The 19,752-nt window shown below is 36.2% G+C and overlaps 1 protein-coding gene across 2 annotated transcripts; it reads right to left on the bottom strand.

Annotated features, from left to right (window-relative positions):
- Positions 1-723: 723 nt before the first annotated feature.
- plb1 (phospholipase B1) lies at positions 724-19,641 on the bottom strand. Of its 2 annotated transcripts, none has more exons than XM_038272937.1 (43): positions 19,519-19,641; positions 19,054-19,109; positions 18,869-18,932; positions 18,693-18,756; positions 18,054-18,088; positions 16,856-16,922; positions 16,730-16,772; positions 16,570-16,638; positions 16,414-16,479; positions 16,259-16,314; positions 15,542-15,611; positions 15,359-15,466; positions 15,174-15,227; positions 14,793-14,858; positions 14,594-14,680; positions 14,448-14,508; positions 14,304-14,362; positions 14,072-14,145; positions 13,631-13,674; positions 11,624-11,732; positions 11,464-11,515; positions 11,292-11,372; positions 10,687-10,752; positions 10,416-10,516; positions 10,235-10,316; positions 9,257-9,361; positions 9,055-9,150; positions 8,898-8,969; positions 8,734-8,811; positions 8,591-8,651; positions 8,448-8,506; positions 7,456-7,523; positions 7,330-7,373; positions 7,110-7,209; positions 6,957-7,008; positions 6,762-6,842; positions 6,057-6,122; positions 5,855-5,949; positions 3,393-3,474; positions 3,206-3,310; positions 2,991-3,086; positions 2,831-2,905; positions 724-1,598 (listed from the first exon to the last, which is right to left on the bottom strand). In XM_038272937.1, the coding sequence occupies exons 1-43, from the start codon at positions 19,574-19,576 to the stop codon at positions 1,257-1,259; spliced, it is 3,369 nt and encodes a 1,122-aa protein (XP_038128865.1). In that variant the 5' UTR covers positions 19,577-19,641; the 3' UTR covers positions 724-1,256. The 2 variants fall into 2 exon arrangements, with proteins under 2 accessions (XP_038128865.1, XP_038128874.1); XM_038272946.1 differs by having other exon boundaries at positions 15,542-15,608.
- Between the last annotated feature and the right edge of the window lie 111 nt (positions 19,642-19,752).

Raw genomic sequence — 19,752 nt, 5'->3', positions numbered from 1 at the left:
AACCCCTGGTAGGGTATAAATTAAGATATAATTGTGTATCTTTACTTGTAAATATTACATTCATATGCCTTTTTGGATCATCATTTGCATGTATGGATCTTTTTCTGCACTTGTGTGGATTGTGCTGTGCATTTTTGGATCTTGTCATGTGCATGTGTGGATCATTTCCTTTGCATGTATGGATCTTACTCTGTGCATGTATGCATCTTGTCCTGTGCATGTGGGGATCACATATGTGAGTTTGTGAATACTGACACCCTTCTAGCTCCATAGTATGGAGCTCCATAGTTAAAAAACCAAACAGCCATGTAAGTAAAATAAGGAGAGGAGAAATAAAGCATACCAAAAGCATATCCCAGGCGTTAAATACATTGCAGATTTAAGATCAATTTCTCAGCACAAAATGGGAAGCCCATGCATTCAACAAGTGCAAACCTACCGAAGTATGGCTGTTTACCTAAACTGTTATGCAACGAGACTCACAGTAAACAAAAACAATGAAGAAAAACTAGTAATGGACATCATTTATTAAATATAATGTATTTTTTATAATATCCTTCGACCTTGTCCTAACTGATACGCTAATGATATTTACATTTTCTTCTTTTGGTTTAAGTATTTTCCACCCCTTTAAGTGGTGTTATAAATAAAGGAAGCTGTGTCATGCCTTACCCATTATAAGGGTTCAGTTAGGATGTTATAACACTTTTACAGCTTTTCAAGGAGCACAAGGACAAAAATATCACCCTCAAATCATTTATTCCAACAAAATATACAATTATTTTCTTTAAACCAAACATTGAAAGAAGAATGCCACACAATAACCACACATTATGTACACTTATTTCTGTCCAGCTTTGAGCAGAACATTATATCTATTACTTTATGTTACATTATATAAAAACCCGAGTTACAGATATGAGGCAGGAGGTAATGTGCAACCAGCATAGGTAGTCTGCGTCCTTGCACATTTTGCATGTTCTCTGCAGTGGTTTGTGACTATATATATGTTAGTTGTTAGACCAGCTACAACTTTTAAATATGCCTTACCTGATTATGCATGGATAAAATGTGCAACTGTTCCTCGTTTTTGATATGTTTAAACAAAGCTTAAGGGCATTTGCTCTCATTCAGTCAGTTAAATTACTGAACACAGAAAATAAAGTAAAACATATATTTTTCCAATCAAAACAGACAGAGATGTGGTACCTTGTTGAAAAGGAAACAGTTACATTATTTCTGAGACCACCAAGTTTTCAAAAGGAGCTGTTTTGTCCCTCACTATCCTCGCTTCTCCGCCTGGGTTCTCTAGTGTTTGAGTTAGAATAAGTGTTGGGAGCAGAGCTGTTCATGTCAACTGCAGCCCTTGTCCTCTTCTTCTTGCTTCGCTTGTTTTTGCAGAAACAGAGGACCCCGGTGACGCAACACCCAACCAGTAGGCCAATGATGGTCAGCACAGCAGCAAGCCATCCTTTGACAGTGCCTGGACAATGTGGGGTGCAAGGTTCTGCTGTACTGCTGCTCATTGTTGGCACTGAGGTTGAGGTTGGTTCCAAATTGGGAAGACTGTTTATGCTTGTGAAGATATAAGGCTGCTCCTGAAACAGGTGAAGGGATTTCATTTAGAGAAAGGTACACTGCCAACAGAAAGTGTCATCTTGCTTCAATTTCTCCATATTTTGTTTTAGACAAAAATTTATGTTTACTAAAGCTGCTTAAATATTATTTTCAAATTGAACTTTTTGGACAAATGAGCCTCATCAAGAGTAATATTCAAATTTACTAAAAACGACTGTAGTATTCTGACACAGAAAACCTCATATTAACACAGCAGAACCCATTTTTAGGCGCAAGTATTTGCAAGTAGGTGATAGGATTGGGCTTTGAAACGAGGACATTTGTATTCAGGAGTAAGTGCTTCACATAAAGGGCACATGCACTTCCTCTACTCCTCAAACCCATTTCTTGTTTTTATTTAGCGTTTTGTAAGTACTCACACATGTGGTTTGAATGACTTTTGTGCATCTGTGGCACCAATCACAGCCTCTTTTGGATTCCTCTATATGCTTGCCACAAATTTGGAGGTGTTTTGTCCCATTATTTCATACAGATCCTCTTAAACTGAACCCATTTGGATGGCCAGCATTATCTGACTGCATTTTTAACTCTCAAGTGTGATGATAAATTGCATTTAAGTCAATCTTGTGACAGAGTCACTTAGGGGCATTCATAAACTGCTTGTGAAGCCCCATGCTTTGTAATTTTTACCTTCAGATTTCAGAATTTTTCATTTTTGTATAATCTCTCTATCTAAATCAGATCCTATGTTGAATGCTATGCCCATGAAAACATAATTCCAGCATAATGCTGCCACCTCCATGCTTAATAAAGCACTGCTTTTCATCTCCAGACATGCTGGACATCTCAGAACCTGCTCTAGTTACATTAGACCAAAAGATTCAGCTTCTTTTCAGCTCAAGCAAGTTTTTAGCAAAATTCAACCAGGCTTGTTCGACTGGCATCTGTAAGGCCACCGTACCACTTTTAGTCTTCACAAGAGAACATCAGAGCTCCAGCTAAGTGGGAATTAGAGGCATGATAATTTTCCCTAAAAGCCCCTATTTCCCGGTTACATATCCATTTTTTCATTTTTTTTTTACATTTGAACCATCTTGTCGACATTTTTATAAAGATAACTATACATAAATTGGTGACAGAATGACTCGAATGAAGTCAAGCAGTGTGAATACCTACTGACTGTGCTCTACTTAGAGCAGAAAAGCATGTGCAAAAGTGGGTCAACAGTCGCAACACGAAGCAGCTGTCTTACCTCAGTGGGGCACTTGAGGATATTTCTGTCGTTGGTGAAGTTGTTATAGGTCTGTTTTTTACCAACTGGCTCCAGCTAAAGATGAAACAAGAACATGCTTTTGCCCATCTTAGGTGGTAATTTAGCAACACTGCGTTGTAAACCCTGCAGTTAGACTCACCATGTTATTCCACAGAGCTGCTGCCATGTCAGCCTGTCCTCGCTCACTGAAGTGGAAACAGTCCTCGGAGAAGAAGCTAGTGTCAGGCAGGCCATCCTGCAGGGATAAAAAAAAAAAAGGACAGGCTCTCTGAATAGATTCTGTGCTCTACCTTAAAGCTAAATCCTGGTATATATGGTGAAACGCAATAGAATGTTGTTGCACAGAAGACTTACAGCATTTAATGGAATAACTGAGGTTCTGAAAAAAGGCTGGATAACTGCAGCAAAGTCCTCTCTGCCGTCATAACGACCTCCATACACCACATTTATAGTCTCGGTCTGACAAAGGTGGATACAAATATTATCACTGACCCATTTAACTCATGTCATGTTCCAGAGAAAACATATAAAGTCCAGAAACCTGCAGCTCGCGATTGATCCATTTCATCTCAGCCAGCTCTGGTGAATCCTCTCCAGGCAACAGGAAGCAAGGGCAGACCTGCCTGTGGGACAAATTAGGAAATTGACAGCTTATTCTGGAAGAGTAACTGCCTTGTTAAATAGTTGAAAGGCCAGGTGTATTTTTTTGACGTCCCTGTTCAATCTTATCTTATTTTCTGTTGAAATTACATAATCTTACACTGAAAAGTAAATGGAAAAATCAAACATCTTATTTGAGTGTGTTCAATTATTTAGGAGATAGTAACTTCTGCAGAATCACAATCAGCATCCAAAGAGGTATCTGACCATTCCTCTCAGCACAATCTGTCTAAATGTTTCAGATGCCTGGGTTCTCTCTTAGGCTCAGTTTCCTCACTGAGCCTAAGAGTTTCCTCACTTAGACAAGTTTTATAGTTTCACCTAACCATCAGTATTTAATATGATTCAGGTCTAGAGAATAAGATCGGGCAGAACAACTTTTTGTGTTGATGTTTCAAGCCATAAATTTGTTAAAAAAACATCCACTGAAGGCCAACACTGCAAACCCCAGTAAATTAAATGAAATCTAATTGTATATACAAACCAGTTATCTCAAAAGCAATTTGAAGTCAATTAAATTAACTTTTTATGTAAGAAAGTATTATAAAAATGTAATTTTTGTGACCCAGAAAATTTGTAAGTTACTTTATTTTGTCAACTTTACTTTAATATTATTCATTTGTATTCAAGGTATATATTCTTTTTAAGTCCAGGATACTCTAAACCATGGGTCACTGACCTTTTAAGGCTGAGGGCTACTTCATAGCTATTAAGTCATAGCAAGGGCTACCAATGCTGCTCTATGAACTGGAGGGGTCAACATTCACCTAAACTTCCTACATAATAAACATATTTTTATTCTTTCTATTCTATTATAATTCCTAACTTTCTTTTAGATGTAATTTTAAAATCTCTATAAATGCTTAAATGCTCTGTATGATTAACATAATGAAATGCTCAATAAAAGATTAAAAAACAACAATAAAAGAATACAATACAATTTCAAACTTAGTCAATTGGGGATCCATTCTGTTTTTAGAAGACGCTGAGGGAACCCCATGTGGTCCTGGAGGGCCCCTTGGTGCCTGCAGGCATCTCGCTGGTGACCCCTGCTTTAAACAATGCTTAAAACCAATTGCAAAATAACTAAGGTGATAGAGTCCAGTGCAGCCCAGCTAACTGAAAAGACCTACCCATTTTGGCCTAAAATGTCTCCTGAAGTTTGTTTCAGATTAAGCATATAAAGTATTATAATATAATATGTATTATGAATGTCAAAACTCCCACATTCAAGGTTACTGGTGTTCTTTTAATGAGTACTAATGTAATGCATAATGCACCATGTGACCAGCAGATCTGACAAACACTGTTGCCTATTGCTGAACAGACCCCATTGATTGTAACAATAACCTTACTTATGGTGTTGCAGCATTAGCCACACCTTTTGCCAGATAGTCAGGCAATGAGATCTAATTCTCACATTGATCTGATTGTCCTACCACTTTCAAATACTTAACTTTGTTTCCTGAACGCACCTTAAATATATTTATTTATGAAGGATATTTTGTCCAGTAGTTCACTCATTTCATTTAAGATTTTTTTTACAGCTTTTTTATTATCATTACATTGTAACAAGTACTGAGCAATGAAATTTACTCTGTGCATTTAATCCATCCCCTTGGGGAATAGTGGGCTGCCATTGAGCGGCGCCTGGGGAGTGTGGGGTTAAGGGTTTTGCTCAAGGGAGGCAGAGTGGCAGTCCGTGGGAGTTGGGCTAGAACTCAGAACCTCTGAATTACAAGCGCAATGTTCTGACCAGTAGGCCCCACTCCCCTGTAATGAGTATAAACAACAAGTTGATGAGAAAAGAGTTCTGTTCGCCTAAAATAATTTGGTAATTGTTAGGTTTTAAAATCTGTTAAAACCTGTTAGATTTGTATTTATAAAACAATCATTTGGCACTTTAAATATTTTCTAATGCCATGTTTTCTAACACGAAATCTAGTTCTTTTGGAGGAAAAACAGCACAACAGATCCTCCACCATACCAAACAGCGGGCATTCCCTGTTTAAGATTTATTGTGTTTACATTGGTTAAGTTAGGGCGTCCATCTCAAATGTATAACTTTCAAATAACTGGTTGGCATTAGGTTGGCAAAGAGTGTTATCCAGAATACCTGCACTGCAGATATGTAACTCATTGCCTGAAATAACATGTTTTACATAACTCTATTGTAACATCAATAATTTTATAATATGTTTTCCAAGAAATTAAACAAAGTGGTTTCCTATTGTTTCTGGTTATTAAAACAAAATTATTCCCAGCATCCACTTGTTAGGAGCTTATGAACTTTTTCTTTCTCTGAATAATAAAGAAGTGATCAGACCAAATATTATTGCGTACTTTTGCACCAGGCTGCATCCAATACTATCTTTATTGATTTTGCGAAGGTCTGAAACCTCCAGGATTTCTACGACGTTGACGATAGTTCTGGGAACCTAAAAAAAAAAACACAAAGAAAAAATTATCTCATTAGCTTTTATCCTTTTAAGGTTCAGTGCTGATTTTGAAGAAAAGTAAAAATGAATAATAATTGTAATCTCACCTCATTGTACAGAATATCCAAGCTTGTCCTCAAGTAATTGCCGTAGTTTGTATGTGAAAGCGCAGCCTGTGGTGTTTGAGGCAAAAATAATAAAATAAGCAAAGTTTTTTAACAGTGCATGGATGGCTCCCTGGTTGCAGTTCAACACTACCACAGCTAATGGGTTTGTGGCCTGTTCTTTATTTATTAAGTTAGAAGAGGCATTCAACCTATAAGACTACACACATAACTGCTTCCACCATGCTGGAACTACCCCAGGGTAAGTCCTCATCTTAAATTAGGATACTTTCTAATATCCTGTTTTAAAATAAATACTTTAAAAGAAAGACTGCTTAGTCTATAAAGCCTAAGATGAGTCAGACAAGATGAAGAAAGTCTTTTGAGTTGTTTATCCCTCTTCAGTAACAAGGCCTGTCTCTATCCCTCCCCTCTGTGCTTCTTCAATGCAGACAGAGGCAGGGATAGATGTGGGAGACGGGAGGTCTGTGTTGGAGGGGTAAGGTAACAGAATGTGCTCATTGAAAAGAAAGCATGTCTGCTCTCATCTCACTCTGACACAATACGGCTATTAGAGGAGAGCCCTTCACAAAGCCTCATTGTGCTCAGGAGCTTAGATCCATTTGAGGAGTGATATCATGAGGCAGCTCCACACAACCCCCAGGGAGTTTAATCAGAGATCCAATGCATTGCAGGGGAAGGGCTCACCCGGTCGTTGCAGTACTGACAAAGGTCGTTGCCTCCGATGAAGAGGGTCACAAGCTTCCAGTCATTCTGAAAATCCACGGTCTAACTCCAGCCAATAAAAGATTCAGAGTAGCAGACAGATGATGCAAAGATTAGAATGAAATATTATGAACTGCAACAAATCTGAGCAACAGAACAAATCAGAAATAAACTCACCGCAGAATTTTTCATGGCATCAACCAGGCTTCTGACCTGCCCTGGAATCCCTCTGCACACAATCATCAAGGTATCAGCATGCTACTTCTATGAGGTCATAAATTCATTCATTTTAATCAGTATATAATGTTCCTGGGAAGTGTTTCAGCTTACCCTGCTTTAGCCCCAGATATGGCCATATTGAAGCCAATATTGTCTTTCCCAGTCCCCGTTGAAAACCCTTTGATACCAGGATTGAACTTCTTGAGGATATCTAATGTAGAAAGTTTACAAATATGTTTTACAACATTGCAGAGAAATTGCCTGGGCTAGGTCTGACCTCTAGTGTTGCTAGTTTGCAGTTACATAACATAGGGGAGAAAGCGAGGCTTACTGGGCAGTGTGGTGACAGTTTCCAGAGTGTCATCCCCTCCAATACTAATTAACAGAGACATTAAATGAATAAAATGCTTGCAGAGGTACAGGGATTTGCTTAGAGCTTTCTTATAACGTGTCTCACCTCCATGACACACCCCTGTATTCTATAGGCAGCTCCAGCAGGTTTGTCGCCCTTGCACCAAAAGCAGCCTGTAGGGGAAGATAAAAGCTAGTGTCTGTAGTCCATCTTCAGATACAGTACATTTTCCATTTTTTTTTTTTTTTTCAAGGTTTTATGTTGAAAGATTTTTACTGTGACATGGAAGGAAACAAACACAATAAAGGAAACTAATCTTTTCACATCAGTTCAAGCCTTGTGTCAGATTCTAAGTCAGATCTGTACTTTGACTGGAGCATTTTAACCAATCGGCAGGCTTGATCTTAATTCCCATTATCAGATATGAAGTGCAATAGTTTTGAACTTAACAGAAAACCTTCTTCCTAATCTTCGTGGTCCCAATTGACTCATGGTAACAATAGATGGGGACCCCCCATGGCTTATTGTTCTTTCATAAAGGCCAGATTTGTAGCCCTGAACTTGATTAATTGTGACGTTTTCTCTTAAAAACCATGGCAACCATGGGAATTCATGAAAATCTACTCAGATTTGCCACTAGTGTATAATTACCAATTTGACAATTTTGGAAATAAATCAACATAGGAAAAAAAATCACTAATCTGTTAATCTAGTTTTACGATTAGATTTTTTTAATCTTCTTGGCTGTAAATATAAATCTAACTAAATTAAATGTATCTTTATTTTTATCTTATTTTTTTATAAGATCTGCAAAACTTTAGATGCAAACTGCAGACTTTTCAAAAATTTTGCAAGACAGAGTAGAAGATATATTTTGGGTACTTTGCTCATGATCCAAAAATAGATTTTAAACCCTGCAAGTCGCTCAGAACAATAATGTGACACCATTTCAGAAATGGTGTGGAAAACTTTAGAAAGTAGACCTAAAAGTAAAACAAAATTTCCTTTACTAAAAGAAGAGGAGTTGCTAGGCTTTCTTCTGACTAGATTCCAGATTTCATGCACTAAATCAGACCTTCCAACCAGCATTTACTTACTGTTAGAGAGTCTCCAAGAGCCCCAACCACCTTAATGTCTGCTGGACGTACTCTGTGAGCTAATAAAAGCCAAAATGAGTACTTCTTTATGTCCCAAATGTCTCAAACCCAATAATCAAATTCATTGTCACCAGGATGCTTACCTGAGGTGGGCACAGAGTTTGATGGACTCATAGGAGTACAGGAGAAGTCCTTGCCCCAGTTCTAAAATATGACAAAGGAATTTTTTGCATGATGCTTACAAAATGAATACTTGGCAGATTAAAATTAAGGAAATGTGACTTACAGTGATGTTTGGAGCTACTGCTGGAGGACCTGGAAAGGTGTAGTTGCTGTTGGCTGCTGTTCGAATAAATGGGATACTCTAGGGGGGAAAGAACCAAAATAAGCCTGAATCCTTTGCAAATCTTTGGAACAATAGATACGATAGAGTTTCTGAAAAGGACTTACCTCTGATGGACAATTCAGGTTAATATCACCTTGGAAGTCTTGTGTGTGGGTCTTATTGCCGACTGGCTCAAACTAAGATGTGAAAACCAAAGCTTTGTTTTAGATTAAAAAGGAAATAAAAAGAGAAACATGTGATGCACCACAGAGCAAACTCTACCATGTTGTTCCAAAGCGACCGAGCCATGAGGGTGTGAGATTTCTGGCTGAGGTGAAAACAATCAGGTGCGAAATAAGAGCGATCAGGCCGACCATCCTGATATGAAAAGCGAAAATGATTAGTTAAAAAGTGAAAATTAAAAATAAAAGAGAAAATCTGTGAAGAAAAAGCCTTTCCACACACAGATAGCCTCATTGCTCACCTCTAACCTGGGAACAATAACCTCTCTAAAGAAGGGCTGCAGTATCACGCTGAAGTTGTCATGTTTGTCATACCGTCCAGAGTCAATCAGCTCTCTCATATGATGCTGCAGAAGAGAAAAAGGTATAGGAGTAGTAGCAGACACAGATTTCTGTTGCTTCCTTGTAATACATATCACAATATTTATTCAATTAAACACACACATTTCTAAAATAGTACATGTTTCACTACAAGCTTAAAGAACAAACCAAAATAAAAGTATTATTTATGGCCAATGCTATTTAATAAAAAAAATAAATAAATCTCAAAGTGTTTTCCAGGTCTTAACCTGACCAAATGGAAAACTAGTGAATTCTCCTGTGCATTTTGGAATATTATGTTGAACATATTGGTTAAAAAATGCAACTTTAAAAGAGAATTATTCAGAATAATGCAAAACTAAGGAGAATTAGGATTTAAAAACAAATTCTAACTTCACACTTTTATGAAAAAAATATTAAAAAAGGTAATTATCTTTTAAAAAACAGTTAACCAGTTTCCACCAAGATCTAATTTAAGATTTTAAAATCATATAGAGATATGAAATGAAAGCATAACAGATATTTATAGCTTTCCAAGTAAACAAGCCAGTCGTTGTTTGGAGAAAAGTTTGATGGAAAAATAAGATTAATAACGATTAATCTGCTTGACCACAGTGACAAAAGTTTAGAGTGACAAAAGCGTGGAATTAGCAGTAGCACAGTCTGTTTCATAGCTGATAAAAGCTCTGCTATTACTAAGTGGAGGAATAGTTACACACCCATTAGGGCCTGTATGCATTAAATATAGGTAATTCCTGCTATCAATTTAAAAGCCTTCTAATTTGTTATTTTTCTTCCAAGTCAAAGAGAAGTATATTACTTCCAAAACACAAAGTAAAATTTGGATTAAATCTGATACCAAGGATGAAAAAAATCTTCAACAACATATTCAACTTTACCTGATAAGCTCTGTTGAAATCACTGAGCTTCTGCAGCTCTTGTGATCCATCAAGGGGCTTCAGCACACAGGGGCAAATTATACTAAAAGAAAATCAGCATTAGGACTGTTAATAGCAACAAGGCAGAGTTTTTTTTTTTTTTATCTTAACTATTTGTATTGCTGAGACAAAAATCACTAACTTGACCATCCAGGTGGGACAACCCAAAGATGTGTCCTGGTGCAATTCCCGCAGGGGTATGATATTAAACATCTCCACCATATTAACAATTGCACGAGGCACCTGAAAGATAAATAAGTAGACTTTAGTCATTTGTATTAATATATATATATATATATATATATATATATATATATATATATATATATATATATATATATATATATATATATATATATATATATATACTAAAACTGCTTTTATTATAATGATGCAATATGACATGAACGTACTTCTGCGTGGAGTATGTCCAGTGCCTCCTTAATACGGAGAACCACATTTCTAGCTGAAAAAAGGACCTGTAGGGACAATTGTAATTATTTGATGTATTTGATAGGACACATCTAGCTTAAATATTTGTTTGCTTCCACTGAGATGGGATGTTTTTTTCATCTAGTTTTAAAATTGTAAGATAATCAGAATCAGAATCATTTTATCAATCCCTGTAGGGAAATTATTTTCTTGCAGTGCAACCGTTTACAGAAGAGAGAGAACAAAATTGTAAGTACAAGTAAGATATAAGAATAAAATAAGATAAATAAGGATCACAGTATACACAATCGAAAATTAAATGACTGCCAGAGAGATGAATTATACAGTTTGATTGCCACAGGCAGGAATGACTTCCTGCTGCGCTCTGTGGTGCAGCGTGATGAAATGAGCCTGACTGAAGGTGCTTCTGGGATAACTATACATTATAATGTTAAATAATTGAGGTAAACCATATGTCAACCATTCAAAATAAATGTATTTATTTAAGCATGTTTCAACTTGAACATTTAGATATGATTCCAAAAAATTGTGTAACTTTTAAAATGTGTGGGAAGGAAGAACTTACACTGTCTGTGCAGTAGGCACATATATCATTGCCCCCAATAAACATGGTGATCACTTTCCAGTCATTGTTGAAATCAATACGCTGAAAAAAATGGATAAATGCTCTAATGTTAATGGTAAACAATATGAGGCATAGAAATGTGATATTATTGCAATTATAACGTGTAATTTACCGAGTCATTTTTCATTTTGGCCACTAGAGTGCGCACTTGCGGTACCATGTCACTATAAGAGAAGACAACTATTAGTAAGTCAGTAATATTACCACACACTTCTTCTTAATGTGGAAATGAAAAGGTTTTTAAGCTTTAGGGTGGATGGCGGTGAACTTACACACTCTGTGCTCCTGCTACGGCTTGATTTAGAAAGGCTCCTGAACTGTCCTGGTTCCCGATGCCCGTTGAGAATCCAGTCACCTTTGGGTTAAACTCCTTCAGGATGTCTACAAAAAATCATTGGGCAGTATAAAATAAAGAAAAATATATATCTATACTATACTGCTGTAAATAGCTTTAGATAGATACAGCTTATTCACAGTTTTTAAATGAACTGTGATATCATTGGCATTTTGAACATCTGTAATATTCCTGCAAATGTTATGTTCATTTTATAAGAATATACATAGATATATATTTGTTGATGATGATGATTTCTTCTTTGTTTTGTTTTTGAAGCAATATGCATGGATTTGCAAATCATTTAAACTATTTAAGGTTCGTGAACATGCATCGACACCCTAATAAAGATGTTATCAGAACCTTAAAATGAATCCATGTTAATCCTTGAACAAACTCTCAGTAAGTATTTTAGAAACATGCCTACTGTCTAGTTGAATTTTGCTTCTCTGTCACATCAGATATCTTCTTATCTTTATTGCACAACCCAAAGGATTGTAGAAAACATGATTAAAAATATATGTTTCATATTTACATTGAGTGTATATTTGAAACAAATTTGAATAAACATTTAAAAGTTTTTATCAAATTATGTTTTACTATAGTTTCCATAATGTTTCCATAATTTTAGTTTTTGGCAATTAGTATAAAGGAAAACCTTGAGAATATATCTGCTGTAGTATGTCTTGGTGAAAATATGTACTGGCTAATACTTAGGTATTATCCAAAATTCCTACCATGACAAAACCATCTAATGTAATATTGCCAAATATTCATAGAATCAATCAATTCTTTTTCTACAAGAAAAAGAAAGCTAAATATTTACTTTTATTCATTTGAATTTAAGGCTTTTGGGTTCTTTTGCAATTAAGAGCCAAGTGAACTGCAGTTATACAGCAGCAGATAATGAGGTTTAAACTAGACCGGGTTGCATTATATAATGTGGCATGTTTGATATTAATTGAAGTGACGCATTATGAAATATTAATTCATTAACTACATCCAGCTTGTTATCAGCACAAAGTTCAAAGGCAAACACCTGCAATGTTATCAAATTACATCACTGCACTGGCCATTGATGTGTGAGCCGTGGCCATCCATCAAGCCATTATAAACGTCAGAGAGTATAAAAAGGAACATACAATTCTGAGTTGAGTTCTGTTTACGGTTTTATTAGGAAAAATTGCCTCCTCAGAGATTGTTTTGTCTGGTTTTGCCTTCTATGTCTTAAAAGGTTGAGATAATCAAACATATTTTACTGTCAAACAAAAATTAATATTCATACATTTGATACAACTAAGAAAGAATTTTATTTGAAGAGGATCATACTGACAGTTAAACATGGTGGTGGTAGTATGATGGTTTGGGTTTGGTTTACTGCTTTAGGACTTGGACTACCTGCTTTGGCTGATGGGAGCATAAAATATCAGGCCATATAAGAATATATTTATTAAAAGTAGACAAAAAGAGCCACTTCATAAACTAAAGCACATAAATATTTTAACTTCCTAATGGCTCTGGGGGGTGGAAATCTATTATTTTCTTGGTATTCTCCTAATAAAGACTATTCATGTATAAAAACGCTGCTGCAAATGTTTAATGCCAGTTTTTTTGGCTCAGCATGGCTGTACTAGTTATTATGTTTAATCAGGCAATCATTCTTTCACATCAGCCTGTATAATGTTCACCTTGATCAATCAAATCTAGTCGTCAATTCAAAACTATGTTTTATCATTTTCTTCAGTTATCTTTGTCTGAAACTTGTAAAGGCATAAAAAGTTTTTCAATGCGGCGTATTTATGACAATATCAGATTTTTATTTGTTGTCTGACGTGAAAGGCGGCTCTATGAGGAAGAGAGTGCACCACATCAAGTGCTGAAACCTCATTGAGTAACCCTTATACCTAATAATCATTTCAATATAAAACATAGCAAACAAACATACTTGGTAGAGTTGTCACAGTGGTAATGTTTCCATCTCCACCAATGCTGAAAATTGCAAAAGAAGACATCCTTAGTTTATTAAATAATATATATATATATATATTCAATTCAATTTATGTATATAGCGCCAATTCACAACACATGTCATCTCAAGGCACTTTACAATTCACTAGATCAGGTGAACTGTCAGTCAAATTGATTCAAAGTTTTCTATCTAAGGAAAACCAGTTGATTGCATCGACTCATTGACTCAAATGCAATCCTTCACACTAAGCATGCTTGTAGCGACAGTGGAGGGGAAAAACTCCCTTTTAACAGGAAGAAACCTCCAGCAGAACCAGGCTCAGTGTGAGCGGCCATCTGCCAAGGCCGACTGGGGTTAAATATATATATATTGATAAGATTTATAAAACTATATAAAACAAGCAAACAATCAACTCACCACCATGACAGTCCTCTATATTGATAAGTCACCAATAATAGGTTGTCCTCTTTAGCACCGGCACCATTGGCTGCCTGCAAAAAAGTCCAATATTTTCATGTGTTATCCTGGAATATGTAAACCATATTTCAGTATTAGTATAAAGAAACACTGGAATGATAGTGATAATATTGATAATAATTGATGTCGATCTGATCTAATTACTGATATAAGAAAGGGCAAAATAACTTACAGTCAGAGAGTCGCCCACAGCAGCGACCACCTTGATATCCCCTGGTTTAACTTTATGAACTGCTCAGAAAAGTAACAGCTCAGTTTAGGTAACTTAAATTTAACCATTTACCAGATTTTATACTTGGGAAAATAAATCCTTTACCTGATGAGGGTGTGACAGGAGATGGATTACGATCTTTGCAAAGCACTTCAGTACCCGTTACCTGAATGTGAATAATAACCCTCATTATTCTTAATCAGACACTGTTTCTCTATAATCTGGTTTGTTTCTTTTAAAATAGCACTTACAGGATCTATAGGTGCAGAGGCTTTACTGACAACCTCCTCCTCTTTTCCAATGGGGGAGTTTATGGATGTTCGGAGGAAAGGCCTTTCCTGGGGAAATGTAAACGTTTTCAAGTTTAATCGTATAAATTAGAAGAGGAGAGGTCATATGAGAAGTCGAGATTTTTTTATTTCTTTAACTGGATGCAGAGGTATATCTCACCTCAGTTGGACAGGGAACATTGATGAGATTGTTTTTCATTTTAGTCTGGTCTGTTGACGGCTGGAGCTGATGGAGGAAATCTATGGTTAATTGATATTTGGGGGTCATCCTTTTCAGTAATGTTTAACGGAGATGATTGCACACATTTCCTATTTCCTCATACTCCAGATTTATAGGAGTGTGAGAAAATAAGCCAGAGTTTAACAAGGTTAATCTTAAAATCTCATATCTAATCAGTCTGATAAACAGATTAGTCGATCTCCTTTAGATTATAGTGCTTGTGTCCCGTTGTCTACAGCACGTTTTTTTTGTGTACCAGACATTAGTGCACGCCGTGTTCTTTAAAGTGCGCATGTCTATAGTTCATTTATGGGAACTTACCATATCAGTCCACAGCTGCAAAGCCAATTCATCGAGATGGGAGTCTACGATTTCCTTCAAAGGATCATACCCAGGGTATAGGTTACACATTAGCCAATAGTGAGCATACAATGTCACAGGAAATGCATTATTTCGGGATTCCACTTGTTGGTTATTACAGTTTGTATTAGTTACTATTTACTTACAGAATATGGGTAGGATTCAAGAACAACTGGAGAAGACTGCAGGACAACTGTGAAGTCTTCACCTCTGCTGTACCGTGAAGTATTTTTCAAAAGATCACCTACAGAGTCCTGAAAGCAAATTAAATATGCTGCTATTAAAATAGCTCTGACACATGGGTGGGAACATCCTGATCAGTGGTGTACCTGTAGTGCTTTCAGCAGGAATGCTTTATGTAGTCCTGGGTTTATACCTGGTTTTGCACATGAACAACTGCTGCAAAACAAAAAATGGCAAACATTCAACTTAAAATGACCTTTATGGTTTAAAGGTTTAAAATATTTTATTAAAGTCTTCACACTCCTTGAACCTTTTCATATTTTATCAGATTATTAATTGCACTTTTATAGGATTTGACAAAACACTGAAATATGTGTCCTTTCTTTTTATAACGGCAATGCAAAATATCCTTAAATTTTTTTATTCTTATATATTTTTTTAGCTAATTTCCCAACATTTGGGTTTCCATGAGAAAAGACTGGCCATGCTATCATCCTGCTCGAAAACTTTAATGGGTTTTCCTTAAAGAATTAAACACAAGTTGCTCCATCCATCTTCTCCTCAGCTCTTATCAGTTTTCCTCCTCCTGAAGAAAAGCAGCCCTTCAATGCAGCAACCACCATTTATCACAAGATTGTATAATCAGTGCGTAACGCAGTGTTAGTTTTCTGTTGCCATATGTGTTCTAAATGTTGAACAAGATTATATATTGCTGTCATTTTTTATGCTGATTAGTTTGGGTTTATTTCAGTTCCTTTTCATAGACATATACATTTTATGAGGTGCTGCATTGCACCTAGATTGTGCCTCCGTATGAATCAGGGAGGATTGATCACTTTTATCCTTGATTTTTAATCACTTACTCATCTTTCTGATGGTGTCCACTCCAGACCACCACGTGAACTAAAGTGCGATGCATCTGGGAAAACATTAACAGGTTAAAAATATTACAGCAAGTGTTTCTGACTTTCTCACTGTTTCATTCACTGTTGACAGAGTAATCTGATCAATATCACACCTGATTCTGCAGCCTGTTCAGAGCTGTGTCCACCTCCTGAACTGTGGTTTTAACTTTTGCATCAACCTGTTATGCAAAGAACCAAAAACATCATTCAGGAAGACATTATTAAGGGTTTAAAATGTATATTTTAAGATTTGAAACAAGAAAACTCACATCTGGTGAACAGGCACATCTTAAATCCGCAGGGACAAACAACAGTACTAACTGCCAGTCTGTCACTTCCTAAAACAATAAAGTCAAATGAGTTTGATTGAAAACAAACAAATAACATTTTTAAAACTTTTCAAAATGGGCATGAATAGACTAATAATACCTGATTGGAGGAGGAAAGGTCATCAACCTCTTGTATTGAAGTCCTGCAACACATTACCTCCACTCATGAGGAATAATGCTATTGTTTCCACTGAAGCATTTATAATGTTAGATTTATTTGTATTACCTCTGATTAAATGAGGTCTGAGCCTCATGCTGAGTGACCACATTGGGATTAAACATGGATAACAGCTCTGTGCAAACATAGAGCCCACATTAAATGACATAATGCTATGACACAGCAAATTTATACAATTTTGTGAAACAGGGAAGCTTCGATCCCTGTAATCATGTTGTGCTCATTGTTAGGTGTCCTGAAGGTCAGTGTTCTGTGTTTATGGCCTGCTATCAGAGCTTACAGATAAGTTTAATTCACTGCATGGCTATTGATGCGATAACTTTCTCTTCAAAGTGCATCCTAATCAGACTATTGCTGAGATACTATCTGCACTTGATATGAGCTTTCTGCCGGCCTTGAATAAATACTTTCTAATACGTAATCCAACGAGTGTTTAGGTGAAGAGTCTTCTTTTGATTTATATCCTCACTGAAGAAAATAATTCATGCATCTTTTGCATCTACTTAAGCATATTTAGTCAATTTTAAAAAGTTGCTTTATATCCTACCCTGCTAATGTAATTCCAGTCCAGAGAAGGAGGCAAATTTAAGGGCTAAAAAGAAATAAAAGGACCTTGAAATGCAAAAAAAAATTAAAACAAACAAACCAACTGGAGGCTTAGTTCTTGTATCTGAAGATTTTTCATTCTTTGGCCAAACTGCATCATTACTTTAGAGCTTGTAAGAAAGAAGTTCCGAAAAGCGTTTGTGAAAAAGTATTTTTCAAATGTGCAGAGTGGCTCTTCCAAAGACCTAGGAAGCATCTAAAACTACAAGAACTGAAGCCTAGTGTTTGTGGGGTTTTTTGTACTCTTTTTTCTGATATGATATGACCTGGATTTATAAGAACCTTTTACCTGGAATGGACCCTGAAACCAATGGTCACCAATGAAAGTGATTGGAGTCAGACTTCCAAACACCAGCCCTCTGACAAGCTACTAAAATCGTCACCTCAGTCTCTTTTATTTTAAATATCTAAATATCTAAGTTATCCATACCTTCAAATTATTAAAACAATTGTCCAACAGAGTTTGACAAACACCTGCCTAAAGACGGAAGGAGACAGAGTGCTTTCAAAGAATGGATCCATATGGGAGCAGATAACAAAATGGGCAGGTTAAAAACCAAACAATAAGGACCTCCTAATGGAAAAGATAAAAAAACTCCATGGCTTAAAGATGCATTTAAAAAGTTTAAAATAATCTTACCTCTCAGCCTACTAACAACTCTGGAGGCTTCATTCCTGATAATAAAAAAAAAGCAAGTTATGTCGCACTAAAAAATAAATTCATGATTCCTTAAAAAGAAGTAAGCATATGAGCAATGAGGAGATTCCTGAAAACTATGGTTTTACAATACAACTATAAAAGAATTTCAAAACATGCTCTGGTTGGCGTCACGTATTACAATTAATCACAGTCTTTATTTTTAAGTCATGTTATCTTTTGAAAAATATTAATTTAATAAACAAACTGAGGCATGAAAAAAGAATAAAAAAGTCCTACATTTAGAAAGGTTTTTCAAGATGCAAACTGTGAGAACATTATACCTTTTTGTCATTTTGCTCATTAAAAATAAAAGATGAAGTTGTGTGTCGGAAACCAGTGTGCAGCTATTTTATTCAGCTCTGACCAGAAGTGCACAGCAACTTAAACCTCTCATTTAAGGCAAACAGACATACTATTGCTGGTAATTTGCTGTATATGTCACTGTGGTGTGCCGTCATATACCAGATTCATGTAGCTACTTTCAATCAGTCACTGATTCATGATAAAAAGCAGAAAAAAGAGAGAAAATCACATTTTTGGCTGCTTCAAGCTTGTATGTGTGTTATGTAGGTTTTGTACCTTTCGGACAGAGGCATCCCGACAGTGTGAAGCACTGCGATGTCAGCTGGTGTAAGAGCATGAACTGATGATGGGGGAAAAATGTCAGAAATGTCACAACCTTTTCATTAGGCCAATACAAATTCCTAAAGTGTTGAATCTCTTCAATAGGCTTAATAATGATAGGGGTGTATTACCTGACTGGGATGAGGACCGGGGAGAAGGTATTGCTCTGCAAATGGCTGGCATGAAAGTTTCTGTCTGCAGTACAAAAAAAAAACAATACAAGATGCACAGTATTTGAGCAATATATTGGTCATGCAGTACATTTACAGATAAATCAAAACATGACTCATATACTGGAAGAGAAATGTTACTATACCTCTTCTGATTCATGTGTCAGAGGTCCATTTCTTTGTAAATCAGGACCAGCAATAACTACATGTGACAAGGGGCAAAGATTATTACTTTATTGGGAGAAAACCACAGTTAAAACAGTTAACCTACATGTCATCAATAAACAAAGATGACATTAAATCCTGGTGTAGTTTTGCAACTGCAGGCTAAAGTCCTTAGACTTTAGAAAAATGCTGTAAACCATTTGATACGATACAATAATGGTAAAAGCTTAAACAGATCAAAATAAATAACAAAACAGCAAAAATTGTGGATGTTAGTGTGAAATCAACACTCTCTAGGTATATCAGCAAAACAAGTAAAGATTCCCGCTAAAAGAGCTTGTAAAGAGCAGCATGGCTATTCAGTTGCCAGATCTCTCTGATGTCTTCACATACCTGTGAATTGCAATTAATGTTCTAGACTATTATGAAGAAATGAAGGACTTCACCTGTGAATGTGTGGCAGAATCCAAGGGCTGCCAGGATCATGAGGGCAGCTCCAGTCATGATGCAGAGAGATGTGATTGACACTAAAATCTGTTGGTTTGTGCTGCTCTTTCCTCCTGCACAACTTCAGAGGAAAAATGACTGGGAGCTTTCACTTGCTGTAAAAGTACTCTCCACCTGTGGAGGGGGTGGAGCGGGCAAAAGCCCTAAACAGGGCGAGGTTTTTAACAACAAGA

This window comes from Cyprinodon tularosa, unplaced genomic scaffold, assembly GCF_016077235.1.
Source record: "Cyprinodon tularosa strain WSP-4 unplaced genomic scaffold, ASM1607723v1 ctg120, whole genome shotgun sequence".
In the NCBI taxonomy this organism is placed as follows: Eukaryota; Metazoa; Chordata; class Actinopteri; order Cyprinodontiformes; family Cyprinodontidae; genus Cyprinodon; species Cyprinodon tularosa.
Note: the sequence above shows the minus strand (reverse complement) of the source record. Positions and strands in the feature narration are given on the sequence as shown.